The following is a 22031-nucleotide window of genomic DNA, read 5'->3' on the forward strand; positions in this document are numbered from 1 at the left end:
TGTGCTATATTACACTTTACTATTTCCAGGGTTAAAAATTAACTCGCCAAACTTTATAAAACTACTACATATTGGTTTTATGCTGATACTATTTGAAAGCAACTACTTGCTCCTCTCAATTTGTAACACTAATAATTCCAAATATATAATCCTCAATATCCTTAAATGTACATCTATATAAATATCAGTAATATTTATGTATATAATATTACAAATAATGAAATAATGAATATATTGTGAACGGCTCAATAAAATAATTCAACGCCTTTGCATCTTTCTCATCGGCGGCTAGAACAGCTGGCTGTCGTTTCCACAGAGTCGCTAAAATTGTTAGCTATTTCTTTTTCCCCACTAGAGTGCGTATTTTCCACGCTAGATGTCGCCACCCTCGTTTTCGCGTCTCTATTTGCACTCTTCGTGACGAAAATTCCCGGTAAAGAAAAAAATTAACCAACTTCATTCTCTGAATTCAGTTTTGTAGAAAATCCCGTCGCGTTCAGACTTATAAAATTAAATGTGGTCCGAAAAGATATGATAAAAACAAAGAAGTCGGGAGAGAAGTGGAGAAGCAAATAATTGCAAAAAAAAAAAACGATAAACATTAACAAAAAGTGAAAATAAGTGAGAAAACACGAAAAAAAAGTAAAACTGAAAGTGAACTTAAAACGCTTGCCTCATAATAACAGCATAACAGATTCCAAAACCAATTAAAAATCACACCATTACAATATATATAGAGAGTTATCTGCTCGTCAGTTGGCTACGCTTCAGTGTGAAATTTCTGGGAGGGAAGAGCGGCGTCTGACGGAGTCGTCGTTACAAAATGTCGGACGGCAGCCCAGTGCGTGCGCGACAAAATTGCTGTCGCCTCTGCTTGGCTCCGGGCAGTGAATGCATATCCATATTAAACAGCTATGCGGCGGACAAGGAACCGTTGGCTACTAAGATACAGAACTGCGTCAGCATCAAGGTGAGTACATAGTATATCTACCTACCTACACATCTATGTAGATATAATGAGCAAAACTGGGTATGACCCAATCAATCATAGATGGCGATGACTGGCTCCTATCTAGAAGTATCCATACGTTTGTGTGGAATTTAGTCAAATTTTTATGGTGTAATAGCTAAGGAAAAATACCAAAAACGTTCAAAATTAGTTACTAAATTATGTGATTGAGGTTAGGATGAGCAGTGAACGACAACCAATGCGACTGATTGTGCAAGTTTTGCGTCCGTGCTCCCACATGTCATGCCACGCCATGCGGAATTGCCAAGTCACCATATTGGCGTTAATGGCGTTTGTTGGTTAGTTGCGCTGGTGTAGCGTTGCCAGCCCGTGAGCTCTGAACAATCTGAGCAAGCAATCAATGATGGTGCCGTCTGGCGCGTTTATTGTGCGCGCGCTCTCTTCCGCTGCCGCTCAGTGCCTCCACGATTGTGACATGACATGGCTGGCTGGTGTATTATGGCGTATAATAATGTTGTGCCGTTGTGTGGAATCGATTCCATTTCGGATCCGGATTCACAGCGCTCACATCGTTATCGCACTCGCGTTGACTCACTAAGACTCGTGGTTGGTTGGTTGGTTGGTTACTTAGTTGGCAGTTGTTGATTGTATAGCTGAGTGGTTGAATAACTGAATAGTGGTTCACTGTGTGTGGATGTGACTGCGAGGTGTAGTCGGCTGGTAGCTACGACCACAGCTGTAGCTACAACGACTGCTGCTTTCATCGAGGCAGTCGTCTGAAATATCATCGCCAGATTCGTTAGTTGGTTGTCACGTTGCCTGCTGCTGTTGCTAATTGCTTAAAGAACAAAGCATGTCCACTATTTTCACAGTAAGCAACAAATGGATGAGCAGCTGCAGAGGGCAGTGTATTTAATGTTCTTTCTTTAGTTCATTATTTCCTGATCGTTTTTCTTTAATCTATTTTTGTGTAAAAATTGTTAACTGATAACGTGATATCAACAAAAACCACTAATAAATATATCGTTTATATATGTACTATATGAACTTTATTACATGTTAACATTAGTGATCTCCACACCTATTCTTATCCTTAATCGGTTTTCATTTTTCCTTACAATATGAAGTAATATTTGGCTGATCAGATGAAATTTGACCTGCGTTTCTATAGAAGAACCATGACAAAAACAACAAAGCCGGTAATAACAATTATACACACACTCACACAAACTCATGCATACTCGATTACGAAGGAGTGGAAGACATAGTCCGCGATAACGAAGATATGTGCAAAGTAGCGATGAAAACAATGCGATTTTTTTTTTTGCGTTTTGTACATAACAAAAGTGAATTGAATTCGGAAAACGCTGTAAAGGTAATCGAAGATTTACCAACTATAAGGATGAATTTCATAATTTTTTAGGAAACTTTGGAATATGCGCGTACAGAACGGTACGGTGCACGAGGAATATTTCATAACCGTAATTGCCGACGCACATGTGCTATTTAGCTGGAACGCCACGATTGACAGGCAGCAGTTAAATGCTTGCTGGTAACCGAGTACCGTGTGGTATTGGCTACTACGCTATCTCTTTCTGGCCTGCGCCCGACGCGCATTATCGGTGGTAGTAGTGCGTCGACTACATCATTGTCATTTCCCTCGCTTGGCAAGCTGTTTTGTGCTGGGAATTGACGATGTTCATGACTGTATCGACTACTTGGAGTACGTTGTGACTTCGTTGTTGTCATTACCTTATGTTCGTTCCATAGCCGTTATCTTCGTTGCTGTCTATCGATTCGCTCACCATCTGTGACCGATTCCAAAAGTGGAGATGGCTTTGTTTATCGTCTGGCGATTGTTGGTACACGAGTACTACGTTTTCCACATGAATTAATGTTGATAAGTGGAGTAATTTGAGAGCAGCTTGTAGGTACAAAATAATGTAGACAGCTATTTTGCTACATTGTTGGAGGGATTGAATAAATGTGTATTCGATGCTTGAGCCATACTAGCTGGAACCAGACAAACTGTTTGAAACTAAGGCGCTGTCGCGCAGTTTGGAGTAACTAAGCAGTTTCACCTTGAGAGTTGCATAACGTGTTTGAGCAGCTGGCAGCTGCTTACAAATTTTAATGCGTGCTGCAGTGTTTTATTTTGATAAAGAGATTTTGAGGTTATGAACACAATAGCTTTTTAAGACAACGTCCCAAGGAAAATGTGTACATGCATTTCTATCAATAAGAGCTCAATTGTTATTTTTGTTGTAGTTAGGCATTTTTTGGCGCTGTCGGTATGTCATATTGGTTATATAAAATGAAAAAATTAACCGAATTTATGAATCTAAGACTATCGCACTCTATGAGACTTCCTGCTTCAAATATGCTAAATTTGTAATATATTTGCAGTAGTTTATAAAAAAATATTTATAAAAATACAGTTTTCAAATACCAATAAAGTTTGCAAGCTACACTTCATTATTTTCTATAGTTTTGTCCGCTCATCTATAAAATATGTCAATTTGAGACCTGTATTGTATATTTCATGTCAACATGTTGCCTTGGTCAAACATGGTATCAATGCTACTATATAATCATAAAATAAAAACTACCTTCACGCTACTTGTGTTGCTACATTTGCCAGCGTTGTCAGTCAAACACGCTAACGTTGAGTTCGTTTCACGCTACGAATTCTCTGTGCGTTCGTCATGTGTTTATCAGGGCACGTTGTTTCACTTGCTGTTCTCTGTGGTAAAAGGGCTGTGGTTGAAGCTAAATTCATTCGCTTTACAATTAGTTGGCTGTAATGTTTAAAAGTTTGCTAAACTTCTACCATAAAGTTAACATTCAAAACTTTGTGGAATTTTCATATGTGTGGCGATCATTTCAGTTTTGTATGTATGTAAATATATCTAACTATTTTAATTTGTTGCTTTTCAATAGCTGGCACTCTAGTGACTACTTGGAGTGACGGCTACCACGTCAGCGTATTTGTTAGCGAACTCACCCTCAACGAAAACCAGCGTTGAGGACGTCATCACTCCCAAGTTAGTTGGTAGATATTCTCTTATCGTGGTATTGAAGCACAAATAGATAGGTGCATATAATATTATTCTTACATGATATCATTGCATAGTGAGGTATTCAGCTAAGTTGTTATGTAGTTCGGAACCTTGGACAATTAGCAGCTCTGCATTGTGTTCACGTGGCTTTAAATTTTCAAATGAATGTCTTAGAAATGTTCAAAGATCCATTTTAATTGTAGAGACCTGTATATGACTTAAGTATATTTAAATAATTTTTAAATGGAATATATAAATAGCATATACACTGGAATTGTTGTCGTAAGAACGAGTTGTAATTTTTTCGATGTAAAAATGCATAACATACATATGTATCTACAGGGCATGGAACAAGTGAGTAAATGATTATTAAAACCAGTATTATATAAATGTACTGATACAAGATTTTTTCAGATTTCAGATTAGTACAGATATATTCAGAACCTATTGCTTGGATGCTTTGAAGTCGATCAAAAGATATATTGTTATATTTTTGAGCGCTGCTTGCACACCTCTAGAAGGTTCCTTGTATAACCTCTGTATTAAATGAAATGAAGATGGAGGAATTTATCGTGAATTGCTCTTAATAATATCATGAACAGGGTATATTAAATTTGCCACCAAATATGTTACATGAAGAAAGAAACTTCAACGTGACGAGCTGAGTTGATTTAAAAGAAAGGGCGTGCGAGAAAAGTTAAGAAGCTATTTATTTGTCAAAACCGCCGATATCGGACCACTATAGCATATAACTGCCTTACAAACTGACCGATCAAAAGCAAGCTCTTTTATGGAATTTTTTATATATTACATTATCGATCGCTTGCAGAAAAGTTGAATGATAATTATGAAAATGAGGAGTTTGACGCAAAAAGCCAGTAGCCAGTAGCTGCTGTGCATTATATGCTACGCTGTCACAGATGAGTGCGTGTATCTGTGTGTAGCTTTAGGTAGTTTATTTGCTGTTTGTAGCATGGGCAAGGTGAATGAACATCAAATGGACCACCGCCCAGTCGTCGTATGGATACGCACTATTATAACCCTCTAAAGCTATGCTTAAGCATATACAGTTTTGTTTATGTACATTCATATGTATATACACATATGCTCACGCGTGTGTTTGTTTGCGTGTTCAATGGTATGCTGTACTCCTACCTGCCTAATTAAAGGAAAATAAGGAGTCATAATTAAAATACATTTTCTTATAAATGTGTTAGTGCTTCTTTGTGTATATGAGTATAAGCAATATTTCTGCATATGCGCATTTGTATGTTTGTAATAGCATATGCATAGATTGGCATCTGTAATTTTCTTTATTCGCCCATTTAATTCTATCCGTTTAGTCTTTCTGCAAGGATAATTATAATTAATATTGTTGTTGCACTCATATGTCGCTTGATTGTCATACAACGCTTTGATAAGGTATACGTACATATGTATGTATATACATATTTAAGGTTATGTGCATTGGAATATACATACATATGGAAATTTGGCAATAATATGTGCTAAGTTATCAATATATATGCATTCATACAAATATATAGATATTTACTACATATATACATATGTATTTCTTAATTATTCCAGCTAACTGAATTTATATATCTGTAGGTACTAATGGTTACGGTCTTATATACACACATACATATAGGCGCACTTTCAATAATGTATTCGCACTCCAACTTCAATATGTACATAGCCTAATGTGTTGCATATACAGTCACGTGCGTATCGAAAGCATAAGAACCAAATGTTTGTAAAATTATCTTTTGACCTAGTTGAAAGTTTAAAGCACAATACAAAAATTTGTTTCTCACAATTGCTACAATAACAAGAACCACTAAATCTTCCATCACAAAAAAGTTAAAATTTTTTTTTTCAGTAAAAAAGTTACGTATTTTCAAATGCGTTTTTGCCGGATTTCTCTGTTCAAAATTCCCTATAAATTTCCTTCATTATAAGAAGTGTGCAAAATATAGCTGAAAACATTTTTATTTTTATAATATTTAATTATTTAAAAAAAAAAATAGTTTGTATAACAAAAAGAATTAAAACAAAATTATAAAAATAATTAAAAAAAAAAAATTTTTTAAAAATTATAAAAAAAAATTATAAAAAAATTATAATAAAATTATAAAAAAAATTATAAAAAAAATTATAAAAAAATTATAATAAAATTTTTTAAAAAAAGTTATAAAAAAATAATATAAAAAATTATGAGAGCTTTGTTAAATTTATGTTAAAATTAGGGATAACAATAAGTACTCACAAAGTAAATTTTTTTTTTTTATATTTCTTTAATTCACTTTTCGAGAGTCACAAGAAAACAGCCGCATGCATTTTCTTAAAAACTTCGGCTGAAGCGAAGCTGTAATTCCCTTCACGGGTGCAGATTTTATAGCATAAAAGGGTAAAAAAGATCTTTATCTTGATTTTGAACGGTAAATTTGTGTGGCAACTATAACCTGTCGATCCCCCTCGATCTAAATAATATGTTCATTGATTGTAACGTTACTTTGGGCAATAATCCATGTTAAGTTTCGTTAAGATATCTTGTCAAATAAAAAAAGTTTTCCATACAAGGACATGATATTCATGGTCCAGCTTGTATGGTAGTGATATGCAATAGTAGAACAATTCGAACATTATGTTCACGAGATTGTAACGTTGACTTGGACAATAACCAAACAATGCCAAATTTCTTATCAATATCTTATCAAGAAAAATTTTTTTCCAAGCAAAAACTTGATATTGGTCTTCTCAAATAAAAAATGCTTCCATACAATTCCATACTATTTCCATACTATTCAAAGTCGTGTGCGAAATTTCAAATTCATAACTCAACAACTGCGGGAGAAGTTCGCGTATTTGTACACAGAGAAACGGACAGTGGCTAAATCGACACAGCTCGTCACGCTGATCATTTATATATATAATTTTAAAGTCTCCAAAGCGTCATTCTGGGTGTTACAAATTTTGTCGCAAATTTAATATGCGCTGTTCAGGGTATAATAAATATAATATACCGTTTAGGGTAGCGCTAAAAAAAATAAAAAGGACTTTTGCCGAAGGAAATCGGCCAATATCGAAAAAATTGGAAATTTCCGGCCACAAAGCTATATAAAACTCACTGCTTCTGCATTTAACACAGTTGTGCTGCATTAGAAGAAGCAAGCATATGTGGAACGTACACATATGTATGTATATGCCCTTAGGTAAATAGGCACTTAAGATGTGAGTTTCCATGTATGTATATATGTATACATTAGTACATAATTATTTGAAATACATTTCGACGCACTTATTCGATTTAGCTACACATTGGCTTAAACGCATGAACACGAATTGCATACATACATACATACATACTATGTTAATGCATATGTATGTGTTAGTGTATTTGTCTTTAATCATTATCCTTGCGAAATGACAAAGGTTTTGTGTTTAATCGGCTTGAGTGCCTTCATAGGCCAATACAAAACACAGCTAACACTAGTCTCTAGGCCTCGTCAAGTTGTATATAAGTGCCTGAAAGCGTTTGTGGGTGTGTGTGTGTGTGTGCAGGTGTGTTTGCCAGTTTGCATGCGATGACAAATGATATTAAACTTAAATATTAAATTAAAAAATTCAATTAAATGCCATTGTCTTCAACTAAAAATGTTTCGCACACATACAAGACAGCTGCATTATACTTTTTGGTTGCTGCTTATCACATTGCGTGTGTGTAGCGGCTACTTGTTCATAATCACACTCAATTGTTTGTTTATCTTGACCTCTTGTCTTTGCGGCGGGTGGCATGCGTAATGACACATTCCACATACATGCACATATGTGACGAAACACACATACATATGTACATACAAGTAAATTTCCATACATGTATGCAAAATCACTCAGTCAGGCATATAAACCCCACATGTTTCATAGCCAGTGAAATTTAGAGTGTGGGAACCCATTTGTGCGGGTCAAGTCCGGTGGTGTTGGCTTATAAGGATACATGTATGTATGCACATATAGGCATGTCTAACCATTCACATATATGTACATACATATGTATGTAGATACATATGGACCAGCTAAGATGTTTCCGTCGTCTACATATACTTACTGTTGTTTTGAGCAGGAACAGGTCATTGACATCAATATCCAATACAAATTGCTGCAGTCGGTGTACCCCTGCTGCCTGCCTCTCTCTCATTATAGCAACTACCGTTATGCGTATATACCTATTTGTGCTACCGCTCCTGTTGCTGTTGTTGTTCGCCTTGCCGGCGGTAGGCGTAATTTGCGGCGACAATTTAAAATCAATTTCCCAAATAGAATTGTGCAATTTGAATATTTCATTCGCAAGAAATTAATAAATAAGATTCTTTAATTTTTTGTTAATTAAAAATTCATCTACATTTGTTCTCATGCATATTTTATAAAGCAAACGAAAATGAGCGGCTCCCAAAAGTATGCAATACACACGCGCGAACTAAAATTGAAATCATAACGGTAAAATTTTGACAACACCGAAGTCTAGTGTGAGTGATAGACATAGTATAAGAAATTATTTTGATTTGTTGTTGTTGTTGTCACAGCACAGAAAACATTCCCTAAATAATTTTGTTAAATTCTGCAGAGCTAACAGTCACTTAGACGGTAAAAATTTCAATTCCATTATGTTTACATACCCGGCTGTCGTGATAACGAATTTTTATTCGCTTGTTGTTGTTGTAGCAATCAATTTAAGTTTGTAGTTTAATGCATATTTCATTAAAAAAAAAAACGAAAAAGAGGCGCTCCTAAAAGTATGCAATACACGCACAAAATAAAATAGAAATTTTAGGGTTAAAATTTGACGACATCGGGGTCTAGAGGTGAAGTACAGATAATAAATTAGTCTTATCCAGCAAATTAGTCTTTCTCCAAATAATTTTTACCAAACTTCGCAGAGCTAATAATCCTTAGTGGAATAAAATTCCGGGTCCGTTTCGCTTACGTAGACCCAACTGTTGTAGAAACGGATTTTAAAGCTTTTGTTGGTGTTGTCGCGGTTCCACCAAGCCCTGTCCACGCTCTTGCAATCAATTAAGTTCATTTCTGTAAAATGGGTCAAAGTCCTCTTGAAGGTGGCTCTATGTCTCCACAGGTCACAGTATAACTATCCACTTCATTAATACGATAATTAAGTGAGATTTCATTACCAATTAGTATTATTTTTCACATAACAGTTTAAAAATGTACCGTTATTTGCGAAGTTCCGATTATTTCGGCGCTTTTACAGGCATTTTTGAAGAGCTTGCGTATAATATTTAAAGGAATTAATAAATATTTTTGTTTTATACTTTAAAATTTTGGATATCTACATCATTCTATATTGTTAACTATATATAAATATATCCATTATGTTTCTTATATAAGCATACTCACCACTTCAATAACTGCAGCACACTCTAACCAAAAAATTCGCTCTTTTCTCACTTTCAGATAAATCCCGAAGATCACCTATCACTGCGCATTTGTCATGCGTGCATCAGTTACCTGAATTCCTGGCAGAGTTTCAAGAATCGCTGCCTTGCCTCACAAAACAAGCAACGCAGTTGGTTGGACACGACTAAACGTCAACAATTGCTCGACAACAATGTCAGCATATCAACGATTGGTGCAGATGGCACCGGCCAACATCAGCAACAGCAGCACCAAGCGGACGAGAATGAACAGCACACAACGCCGAGCTTGGCATCATCGATTTTGGATGGAATTTCGTCGTTGAAGAAACGAAAATCTTTAACTGTTTATGTGAGTCCTAAAGAAAACCCCACAGCTACTACTAGCACTACTACCACCACCACCACCACTACTACTACTACTACTACTACTACTTGTACTAGTACTACTAGCGTCACGAGTAGCAGCACTGCTGCTACCTCTACGATTACTACCACAACGTCTACCATTAGTAAACAGCAATTGCCAGCAGCCGCAGCAGCTCCGCTTCATACGAAACAGACAACAGCACAACCACTGCTATTGGAGCAACATTTACCTTATAGGAAATACAGTCGGCAATTTGCGCCCACAACCGGCTTGATAGCTGCTGCCGCCGCTGTGGGTCGCACGCCAACGGTGGCTGTGGCTGCGGCAGCGCCGTTGCAAGCGCCACCGCGTCGTGCTCGGCATTATCATCGCAGTCAGCAGCAGCGGCAACAGCAGCATCATCAGCAACAGCAAAAGGAAATGCAACAACACGTGCAAGCTGAAGTGGAGAAATATCAACGGCAACAACTACAACAGCAGCAGCAGCAATTGCTCTTAGAGCAGCATAAGTTGTTGGAGCAACAACAATTGCTGGCTCAGCAACAGCAACAGCAGCAACAACAACAACAACAACTCCAACAACAGCAACCACAGTCTGTGCAATATCAAGCACCGCCAATTGCCGTTGCTGCTGCCGCATCCGCCCCATCGTATCAGAGTGCCGCACAGCAATTGCGTTTATTTAGACGTTACACGTACAATAACGTAAACGTATCGGCAACAACGTTTTCCACGTCTATATATATATTATATATTTTTGCATATGTCTATATATGTTTTTGTTTTTACCTCTGCATTTATTCAATGAACCCATTTCGGTGTGAGGGAAATTGGTTATTTTCCGAAATTTTGAAATTTGAAGGAATGCCCTGTTAACTGTGCTCTATTGCAGCCATAATTATTTACTAGTCTGTTAGTCTCTACCCTAAGTTCTCGATCTGAATTTTTGCACACGTTCTTCTCTCAACAAAAAGTTAATCATTGGTCGAAACCGCCAATATCGCACCACTATAGCATATAGCTGCTAAACAAACTGAAACCGCTCCAAATCAAGTCCCTGTTTGGCAAAATATCTTCATGCAATTTACCATAGATTATTGTCCAAGGGAACGCTACATTCTCCGAAAATATTTTTTAGATCGGACTACTACAACATAGAGCTGTCATACAAACTGACCGATTAAAATCAAGTCCTTGTGAGGAAAATGTTTTTATTTGACAAAATATCTTCATGCAATTTGGCATAGATTATTGTCCAAGGGAACGCTACATTCTCCGAAAATATTGTTCAGATCGGACCACTATAGCATAGAGCTGCCTTAACGGCAAACTATTTTATTTGTGACGGGTATTCCAAGTTTGAAGCAATACATTTTGCTAGAATCCAATAGGGTAGGGTGTATCTATTTTACCAATTTAGGGTTGCCAGCTTTCCCATTGTCTTTGTTTGCTAAGTTTTAGAACTTTATCGCTAAAGCCCGACGATGCTATTATAATATAAAGCAACAATTTTCGGCAGATAGCGCTTTACATGTACTATATTTTATTCGTAAAAAATATGTTAACCCTCCGAGTCCTAATGTTATGTATTTTTGGTTGTAACAAACAAAAAAAAATTATTTATTCTAACCCAACTTTTTTTTCAATATTCAAAAAAAATATTTTTCAGCGAACTTAATGAAATTAAAATTTTGTTACATATAAAAACCATGTCCATAAATTAAATGTTTGTTATTCAACTTTTGACACCATTAATAAATTTTTAAAATTTTTTCTCCTATCTTCCACAGCCCTTGCCAGCTGTAGAAATAAAAGATGAGCCGATGGATCCCGATGATGAATATAACACCAAACAGCATGACGAATCCGATGACATGGTTGACCCAACACTCTTCTTAGAACGCACCGAAGAGGAGGGTGACGAGTCGCTCATGGTATGTCTCGTACACATTTTCACTATAAATTTAAAATTTTTTTTTTACAATTAAAATTAATAAAGTTTTTTTTCCTAACGCAACACCTGCAGGAACAAATTCCCTACCACTATGAGCAACCGCGACCGCCCATCGAGCTGGCCACATTGGTGGACACCAAAGAGGCGTCCTGTCGCGCCTGCAATTTGAAATTCTCCACACGCGCCAACGCACGCCGCCACGAACGCAATCTGCATCCAAATCTCTTCGAGCTCTCAACATCGACACCAAACAACATGCCGGTGACCAAACCCACACCCGCATTGGCAGCCGCACTGGAGTTGCAACGCGCCACAGCGGCCGCTGTAGCCGCGGCTGAAGCGTCGAACGCCGCTTCTGGCATGATAACACCGCTCAAGTACCGACAGCAAATCGTGAACGCATTCAATAAGTGTGAAATCGGCGGTTACGACTATGAGCATCCGGAGAAGTATCAACACCATTTGACCGACGAGAAGATCGTTTTCCTACAGCAGAACGATGAATTTTTGCGCCAATATCAGAATATGACTTGTCGTTGTTGTAATAAAACCTATACGACCTATAAGAATTTCATGGCACACATGCGCAAGAAATATCTAGCATTGCCGCGCAATCTCTGCTTCAATTGCCTGAAGCTGAACGACTCGAAGGCTTTGTTTATCTCGCATTTGAAGCGCCGCAATTGCATCAACTTGTACAAAGTGTTGCATGCGCTCATGGCGAAGGACAACAATTTCGCCGCTGCTGTGACTGCCACAGCGGCCGCAGTGCCGGACAAGTTGCGCGCCAAGGAATTGCTCGTCAATAAGATGTACGAATGCAAATTGTGTCCGCAGAAGTATCGGCTGAAGTTGGAGTTCCGTTCGCACGTGTATGACGAACACGCCGACATGCAACGCAAGGACACAATGCAAAAACAATGCTGCTACTGTGGCTTGGAGTTGGACGATCCGGCCGAACGTAAACGTCACTACAACAACATGGATTGCATCGTGTCGTTGCGCTGCGTCACATGCGATGCCAAATTCGATAATCATCAGAAATTCCTCGATCACGTGTATGAGAAGCATTTGGCCGGTTTCGGCGATCAAACGTCCACATCGCCGCTAAATATTAGCGCCATAAGCACAGAGCACTCGCCGGTCAAGAAGTCAACTGTTGGCTTGGGTGGTGAGTCGCATGCGTCTACGATCAATGCAATCGGCTGTCATTACTAATTCTCGATTTTTTTTTTTCATTTGCTTTCTTTAGGCGCCTCCTCCACCGATGAGTCACGCAGCAGTCACCAAGCTGCCTCATCAAATCAACCGAAATCACAATATTTCTCACGTATGCCACAAGCTTGCCCCATATGCGATCAACAGTACAACAATTACAACAATGTGTTGCGTCACATGGAATCGAAACATCCCGACCAATTGCCACAGACATACAAATGCGTTAAATGCGGCATTGGCTATCCGCGTCTCTCCAATTTGCGCGAACACATGGTTAGCGCTCATTCGGCGGATAAGGCGCGTCATACGGGCTTTGAGTATATTGTGAATGCGGATGCGGTTAAAATTGCCTACGGCACACAACAGAATGTCTACACGGGACGCTATGATTATGTGATGAAGGATTTGATGTCGATAACGAATGGCGGCTCCATCGGTAGGTGTTGCAACATGTAGCACGAAGCGTTGCATGTTGTCGTTGTTGTAGTGCTAGAAAACATTTTCCAAAGTTTCAAATTTTAAGGAATGCTGCCGAGTTGATAGTTCTTGGCCGGTTAAAAATCCGTGTTCGTTCTGGTTACATAGACATTGTAAGAATATTCTGCTCTCTGTTGCATAGTTTTCGTCACTTAACGGTTGTTTGCCCACAAAAAAAGTAATTGTGTTAGTTATAGCGTTTTATTGCATTATGAAGCGTTGACTTAGTTAAGCATCGTAAGTGAGTTTGTTTTTGTAAATGGTCGTAATAAGTTTATTGCCACGCCTACGACACATTACAGGGTGTAAAGCTCAAAAATAATATACGAAAAAAGAACTATTACACCACACACTTCAATTAATCAAACTAGGTACTAATATTTTTCATTATCTACCATGTAACGGTATTTTTCAAAAGTAATGAAAGAACGACTTTCCTCTGAAAAATTATGCTAAAAATCAAATTATGAATAGAAGTACAATTTATTGTCTATATTTTAAAATTATGATGTGTGGGCGTGTCACCGCCCACTTTAAAGTCAAAATTTCGAGTCTCACGAATCGTTGTCCCAAATAAAGCATTGGCTGTAAATATTTAACGCTTAGCAGATTGTGAGTAGCGCTAAAAATTTACGAGTTCGACCCTTACATTACCACCGATATACGAAAGTGATATATAAAACTTTTGAGTTTAAGAAAATTTCTTACTTTTTATATTTCTTCATTCCGACATGTATATGTATTATTATTTGCTAATATCACTTGCTTCTAACCTCAAAAAATGCAGCGGACGACGATGAGAACTCCAGCGAGAATCCAGCAAAGAAAATGCGCACAGACAACGGTGCCGCTGTGACAACCAGCACAGGATCCGGTGGCAGCGGCGGCAACATGTACAGCAGTCTGAAGGAGTGCCCCATCTGCAATGCCGTCTTCAGCAACAATATCGGACTCTCCAATCATATGCGTTCACATAGTGCGGCGGCACAGAACAATTCACTGACATCGGGTGCGTTAAACGCCAGCAAATCGGCACCGAGTGGTCTAACCATCACAACAGCGCCACCGGCGAAATCCACAACGCCACCGGCTATGCAACACCAGACCGCCGTGCAGAAGGCGATATTCAAGCGTAGCTTGGAACAGGCAGCCGATCGACGTTTCCGGCGCATGCGCTGTCGCCTTTGTCAGCGTCGTTTCTCATCGAAGAAATCGTATCGTTTCCACATGCTCAACGACCATCAAATACGCAATGTACAGTTTATTAAATGCAAATTATGCGATGCGGAATTCGCTTACGAGAAGGGTTTAAAAGTGCATATGTTCAAGATACACAATACACTGCTAAAGGACGAGATGATCGAGAAGCAATTTGAATGTGATATTTGTTCGATCGTGTATCGCAGTGAGCCGCAGCTCATGCACCACAAGAAAACCGTGCACGGCAGCGCTGTCGGCGGCGCCGATCAAGCCGATAATACATTCGACGATAGCTTGGCCGGCGGTGGTGGTGGTGCTGATGTCAGTTCGGCTGCGAATCCAGCTGATCGCTCGGGCCTGTCGACGCCGGTAAGTAGTGTGGGCGCCGAACGCAGCACGTTAGACAGCTCAACGAGCGGTCCGCTCTACTGGTACCAGTGCAAGTACTGTCCGTCGAACTTCAATACGAACAAGAAGTTGGCTATACACATAAATTCGCATGACGAATTCGATTCGAATGACTATTCGTGCAAGGATTGCGGCAATGTCTATAGCGGACGCAAGAGTCTATGGGTAGGTGTCTTCAAAATATCTAGCAATTTATATTTACTCACACTCTTTTACTTCGTTTCAATTGCAGGTGCATCGCTATAAGAAGCATCCACAATTCCCCGAACCTTCGGAATGTGTGCTCTGCAAGAAGGTCTTCTTCGATAGTCAGATGTTGGAGAATCACATACCGACCTGTAATCGCAAACCGATCAACGCATCGGGCGCTGTTGCCGAAAGCGCTGGACCGCCACCCATTTACAAGCATAAAACCGGCGATGACGATGACGATGCATCACACGATGCAAGCGGTGTAATTACGACAAGTGCTTTGGGTGGTGGTGAACTGGAGATTACACCGATACCGGCCAGTGGCATGAAGATTAAACTACCCGAAGTGGCTTGTACCATATGTGGACAACGTTTCACCGATCAGGAATTGTTCGCCAAACACATACAAATGCATGAAATGGAATTGTATACGGATAATCCGTTGGCAGCCATGTTTGATACTGGCCCAGCGGATCCGAATCAATTCTATTTGGATCGGGTGAATGATAATGGCGAATACGCCTGCGATTTGTGTAATAAAACATTTACACAAATGACTGCACTTAAAGTGCATCGTAAATGGCATTTCAGAGGTGATAGCAAACAGGTGAGCTTTTGGGCTAGTGCAGTGAGGCTGGAAGCAAAATGTCCCATTGTTTTGGTGTTCGAAATTTTAGTGTTTCAAAAAAAAAAAAGCCCAGAGAATATACAAAACAGAATGCGTATTGACGATTGACGCTCGTGAAGCAGAGAGATTAGAGAGGGGGTGGATAAGAAAGAGAGAGTGAGACAGTAGGGGAGAAAACCAGGAAGAGAGAGTAAGGGAGCAGGGATAAACATAAATATTAAAATGAGAGAGCAACTGTGATATCGAAGCGGAAAAAGATAAACACAAAACTACTCGGTAAATGTTTTATGTCATCACAGCAATGACGGGAATATAGAGAGGGAGAGGCCAACCTTCAAAGGCTGATAAAGGTAGAGGGAGAAGTAAAGAGAGTCAAATACAGGCGGTGAGAGATTGACAGATGAAAGCAAAAGTAGATGGAGAGCGTGAGAGTGAGATCGATAGCTATTAAGAGAGTTAAGTCAGAGAGAAAGATGCAAATTAACAAGTGGGGGAAACTTTTTAAGTTTTTATTTTTTTTTTTTTTTTTTAAATGTAAATTGATTTTTTGGTTACATAGACATGGCTTTCTACAATTATTACAACAAAAACGTTTTTAGTTTGGGTAGATCTTACTCTCGATTATATACGAGTACAACGTACCACCAATCGCAATCGCAACCGCATAAATATTTATGCAACAGTGTTTAGTCATCAAAATTTACAACTCGGCATTTTAGCATTTCACGCCGCGTCCTCCGCACCAGTCACAAAAATAAATATAATTTAATTGTATATAAACCAGCCATGAATATTTGTACTAATTTGACTTAACCCCATAGAACCAAGCCGACGGGGATCTTTCAGCCAATGCAGCAGCGAACCCCTTATCACAGATCCAGATCAACCATCAACATCCACCGGGATTACAAGCAGTGGGCCTTATGCCCAATCCCCATCATCACTCTTCAAAATCCCAGAAACGCAAACGCGAACTTAAATGCGAATACTGCCCCTCCACCTTCATCAGCAACAACAATCTGCGTCGTCACATCTACGAATTGCATAAAGAGGAAATCGGCAATTTGCCAGTGCCGCCGAAAATCAACATCGATCCATATTTGCAATGTCGTCGCTGCCAAGAGAAATTCGACACGAAGAACGAATGGATCGCACACAAAGTGAACGATGCGCGCGTCACCAAACCATTCGGACCCTTCCAGTGGGGTTGTGATTTGTGCGGTGCCTATGTTTCGCGCAAAGAGAAGCTAATCAATCACATACACAATCACCTGAAGGAGAAAGAGATTGTGCCGGTGGAGGATCAGCAGCAGACACATGATCAGAACCAGAATCGTGCTGTGAAGACAAAGTCAGCGACGACGGCGGGTGTGGTGGCGCCGATTTCGATAAAAGTTGTAGCTGATGGTGAGGTGAAGGTAAAGCAAGAACAGGACAGTGATGAGGAGAAGGAAGACTTACAGGATGGTGTGCTTAAGGGAGAGGCTGAGGAGTCCGATGAAGAGGAGGTCGGCGGTGAGGTGGATGGTGAAGTAGAGGAGGATGAATCGACACGCCAGGAAGTTAGTGCGGCGCGTCGACCTGGCATGGACACAGATGATGAAGTCGATGAGGAGGATGCTTCCGAAGAGGAGGCGGACGAAGATGAGGAATATGAAGTTATGCAGGTGGATATGAATGAGCAGGCCGACGGTGAAGTGGCGGAAGCGGATGAAGATGACGCCGACGATGCCGAAGAGGGTGGGGAAGATGCAGACGATGGCGATGGCGATGACGTTGATATGGATAATGAGGAAGACTCCAATGATCGTACTATTACCGCACCAAATGAACGTAGTTACGCGCGCGTGCCAACGGCCGCAACACAAGTCACCATCGAAACAAATCGCATATCGACAGATACAACCGAAGACTCATCGCCGTCATATGATGAGGACGACGACGACGATGATAACGACAATGATTCGGATGATGACAGTGATGCGGAGAGCGGCGATAGCTCATCACAGGCATCGAAGACACCGGCACCGGCGCCGAAAGCACGCTTCTCCTGCGATCTCTGTCGCGTCTTTTTTGATTCGCAACAAGAGCTGCAAAAACATGTGAAAATGCATTTCCTTAACGGACCCGGCTCGGTGTCGCTAACCGAAATCAAGCCAAAGACGGGCAACAAGTCGAGCCGCAGCAGCAGCAGCGACGTGGTGGCGGTGTAGTCGTGACGCAACGCCGCTGCAACACTCGCTACCTGCCAATGCTAAGTAATACTTATGTTGTTGTTTTTAATACTGTCACATAACAGAAATGCTAGTTATTATAATTTTATTATTATTCTGCAGCGCAAATGAGCGCCGCTTATAAATACTTTAGTGAGTTACTGCCTAATTTATTTAATTCATATTTTATTCTATTAAATTTGAAAAAAAAAGAATTAAAAGCTTTGTGTTGCCCATGAATTGTTGTAGCAATTAGAAGATTAGTAGAAGTATGAATGCAAACATTTTATAAAAATAACTGTAAAACCTTAACTATACAGCAATAATATAAAGCGTATGTATGTATTAAACTAATATAATATAATATATATACATATATAGAAATAATAATTTAAGATATTCCTGCTCAGTTAGATTTCGCCTGAAGAATGCATGCAAATAATGTGAAACCACCAATAACGGCTTTTACTACAGACACATATATACATATGTATGTAATTAAATGAATACGAAATATACATACATGCATACACATAACCTAAAAATATGCTGCAGCATTGCAAGAAATCGCAAACATTTCCAAAAATCAGGAAATAAGTTAATCATTTTTATTATAATTTTATTTTTTTTCTTTAATTCTAAAAATAAAAATTCAAATGAATATACATAAATGCGTGCATAATGTAACTGTTAATATCTTTATTTATTTCTTTTAATTTTTTGCTTTTATTATTCAACACAACAAAATAAAATAAAATAAATATATACTATAGAAATATAAATTAGTTTTAGTTTTAGTAACACTCTTACAAATACAAACTAATTATAAGGCTTCAACTGTAAACACATGAATTCAAGCAAAATTAAATTCAATAAATATTTATGAAAAAATTATTTAAATTTTTTTTTCTAGCAACTGAAATCAATTGTAGGCGTATATTGGCAGAAGTCTAATTTTACATTTTTCAGTTTTAATATTTCGTTGTTGCTTTTGTATATTTATATATATTATAGCTTAAAAATTTCCATAAATGAGGAAAGCGACAGTGTTGATAGTGATTGGAACCAACTAAAACCAGCTCCGTTCAGTTGAAGCGGATTAAGCACCTTAAGGTGTGTCCAGCATAAAATTTTTAGAAATCATTAATTTTTTCATATTTAGTATATAACATAAAATAACATACTAAAATTTAAAATCGATATCTCAAATAGTTTTTGAGTTACAGCCTTCTAAGATCTAACCGCTCAGTTCAATTAACTACATTAATTTGTCTTTAAAACTGTTTTTCTCGAAAGCATTTGCCGCCATGAATTGATTGTGTTGCTGTTGCGGCAGTATTCTGCCGAGTTGACAGTCCTTGGCCGGATAAAAATCCGAGTCCCTTCCGGTTACGTAGACCCGACTGTCGTGCGAACGTTAGAACGTAGAAATTGATTGCAGTGATAGGCGATCTCTATCAAATTTTTTCAATACAATGAATGACCTATCTACAATTTTGATAGGTCAAAAATGACCAAAATTTCAATTTTTTTAAAAATGCCACCATTTTGTTAATTTTGATTTTTTTCGTTTGCAAATCATTCTAAGAACAACAACACCTTCTAGTCGAGAACTTTTTTCATTTTTTCAATTTGGTTTCATCTACAGAGAGGCCGGAATCACTGCAGCAGAGGAGGACCATTTTTATTAGCGCCGGCGGAGGTCGTATGTAACTCAAGAAATATCAATTTTTTCTTCAAAAATTTTACTGTGTGTTCTTAAAATTTGTAACTCAAAATGGCGTTTTTAGGCAGTCAAACTAGCTGTCGGACTTCGAATCCTGAAAAAATCGATGCAATGTATACTCAGCATAATACGGGAGACCTTTGATTCGCCTCATCGCAAAATGCTGTTCGAATTTTCTCTTTCCTTTTTCTCATTGCCCATTTTCTTTCAAATTAGTTGCAAGCGGTCTTTCGAAAAGCACACATGATCATCAGTACATCAAGCCTTAAAAATATTTTTATAGGTATTTTAATTAGTCGAAGTTTCGTGCTGAAGAACAGTCTCGGTTGATCTCGGATCGTCGAACGTTTTTTTTTTTTTAATTATAAACATTTCATTGATCAATGTCTGATCCAGCTATATGCTATTTATGATGGTGACTTTATCTTATTCGGCGACAAAAGTTTCTTATGATAATTTTTTTTTTTCACAAAAATGAGGTTGTAATTTTAAGGAAAGCAACAAACGCTGTAGTAGTTGGTAGTAGTTTTCCAAAAAAAATTTTTATTTTATAATCTACAGATTTTAACCTCAGGCTAAGCAAAAAAAAAATTGTTTTTTCGCTCCTTGACGACTAAAAAATTTGTTCTTATAAGGTCTTAATTTCGACATTAGTTTGTCTGACAGCTATATCCTATTCTGACAAATGAACAGCTTCTTGGGGAGAAAAAGACGTGTGCAAAGTTTCATAACAATAGATATCAATAACTGAGAGAATAGTTCGCGTATATATTGTGTACTATACCGTGTTCAATGCTGGTATAATTAATGTCACGAGATGTCTATGTGATCATCAAATCATCAATCATAATGATGCTTCGATGCTTCCTGGGACACACCGTATTTTTTGAAAACACGAAGTGTGTTAGTGCTGATGATCTGATTATCATACATACAGGTTGGTTGAAAAGTTTCTGCTCTCAAAATGAAAAAATACTGTTTTTGATATGAAATATATTTTTTAATATAGTCCCCCTTAACTTCAATACACTTATTCCAATGATCCTCCAATAATTTTATGCCATCACTATAATGACTTTCCGGAAGCTCTGCAAAATACCCGTCTACCGCTGTAATAGCTTCTTCATTCGACGAAAAATGCTTTCCACGTAGGAATTGTTTCAGGTTTCTGTAGAGGTAGTAGTCGCTGGGAGCCAAATCTGGTGAATACAGTGGATGCGCAAGCTATTTGTATTTGTCATTGTTAAAACACCTTTTGTGAGCAGCATTGCCTTGATGAAAAATGATTTTTTGTGTTGCAAAACAAGTCTTTTCTCACGAATTTTTTCATCCAGCTGATCCAAAAGGCTGCAATAATATTCACAGTTGATTGAAAATAAAGCAATATATAAGGTTGGCCGTTATTTCCCTTCCGCTTTTTTGCTCTTCATTCAATGCTTTATAAAAAGTGTTACAGTGATCGGATTTAGTTAAAATATGCGCCGTTTTGTTCGATGATCTGTTTCCATCTAGAATATATGGCTAGTTTCTGTGTTATATAGAAAATACTTATTTGGCTGCGACAAATTGTTTCTCTTACTTGAAAGAGCGATAAAGAGACAATAAAGTGAGAAAACGCTTGGCAAGAGCCAACAAAAATACGTTACCTTTCATCCTTTTATTAATAAGCTATAAAAAAAGTGGGTTTGCCTTTATTTGCCATTCAAATTGAATTTATTGATATTCGTAGTACATATATGTAATTTTATACCGTTATGTATGTATTTAAAAAGTTGTTTGTTTTTGATTTGGTTTTGTTGTTTTTGTCAAACGAGTACACAGTTAATTTACAAGTACCTAATATTGATTTTTGTTGTTGTTTTTTATTGCATATATTATTTTAATTAGCATAATATTAATAATAGTAATATTATTGTTGTAAATTTATATTTAATTACACGCTCTATAACAGTTATTTATGCACATACATACATTTAAGTTTTTTGTAAGATACACAAGTGTTTTTTGCATTATTTCTTAAGTTTTACACGATTATTATGGAAATTATAATTTTTACATACATTAGGTTTTTTTCTAAATTAATTTATAATGTTTTTCAATGCTTGCACATTTTTTATTATTTATGTAGTTTAACTTAAACTTTTATATTTTCAATGTCTTCGTTTGCAAAACATTGCATTG

General features: G+C 37.9%; 1 protein-coding gene across 1 annotated transcript; it reads left to right on the plus strand.

The window, feature by feature from the left end:
- Nucleotides 1-462: 462 nt before the first annotated feature.
- hang (hangover) lies at nt 463-19018 on the plus strand. Its single transcript, XM_014245986.3, has 8 exons — nt 463-970; nt 9505-9816; nt 11625-11768; nt 11861-12959; nt 13041-13442; nt 14271-15256; nt 15324-15890; nt 16733-19018. Exons 1-8 carry the CDS (start codon nt 824-826, stop codon nt 18122-18124), a joined length of 5049 nt encoding a protein of 1682 aa, XP_014101461.2. The 5' UTR covers nt 463-823; the 3' UTR covers nt 18125-19018.
- Nucleotides 19019-22031: the final 3013 nt, after the last annotated feature.

Source organism: Bactrocera oleae, chromosome 5 (assembly GCF_042242935.1).
Source record: "Bactrocera oleae isolate idBacOlea1 chromosome 5, idBacOlea1, whole genome shotgun sequence".
Taxonomy (NCBI): domain Eukaryota; kingdom Metazoa; phylum Arthropoda; class Insecta; order Diptera; family Tephritidae; genus Bactrocera; species Bactrocera oleae.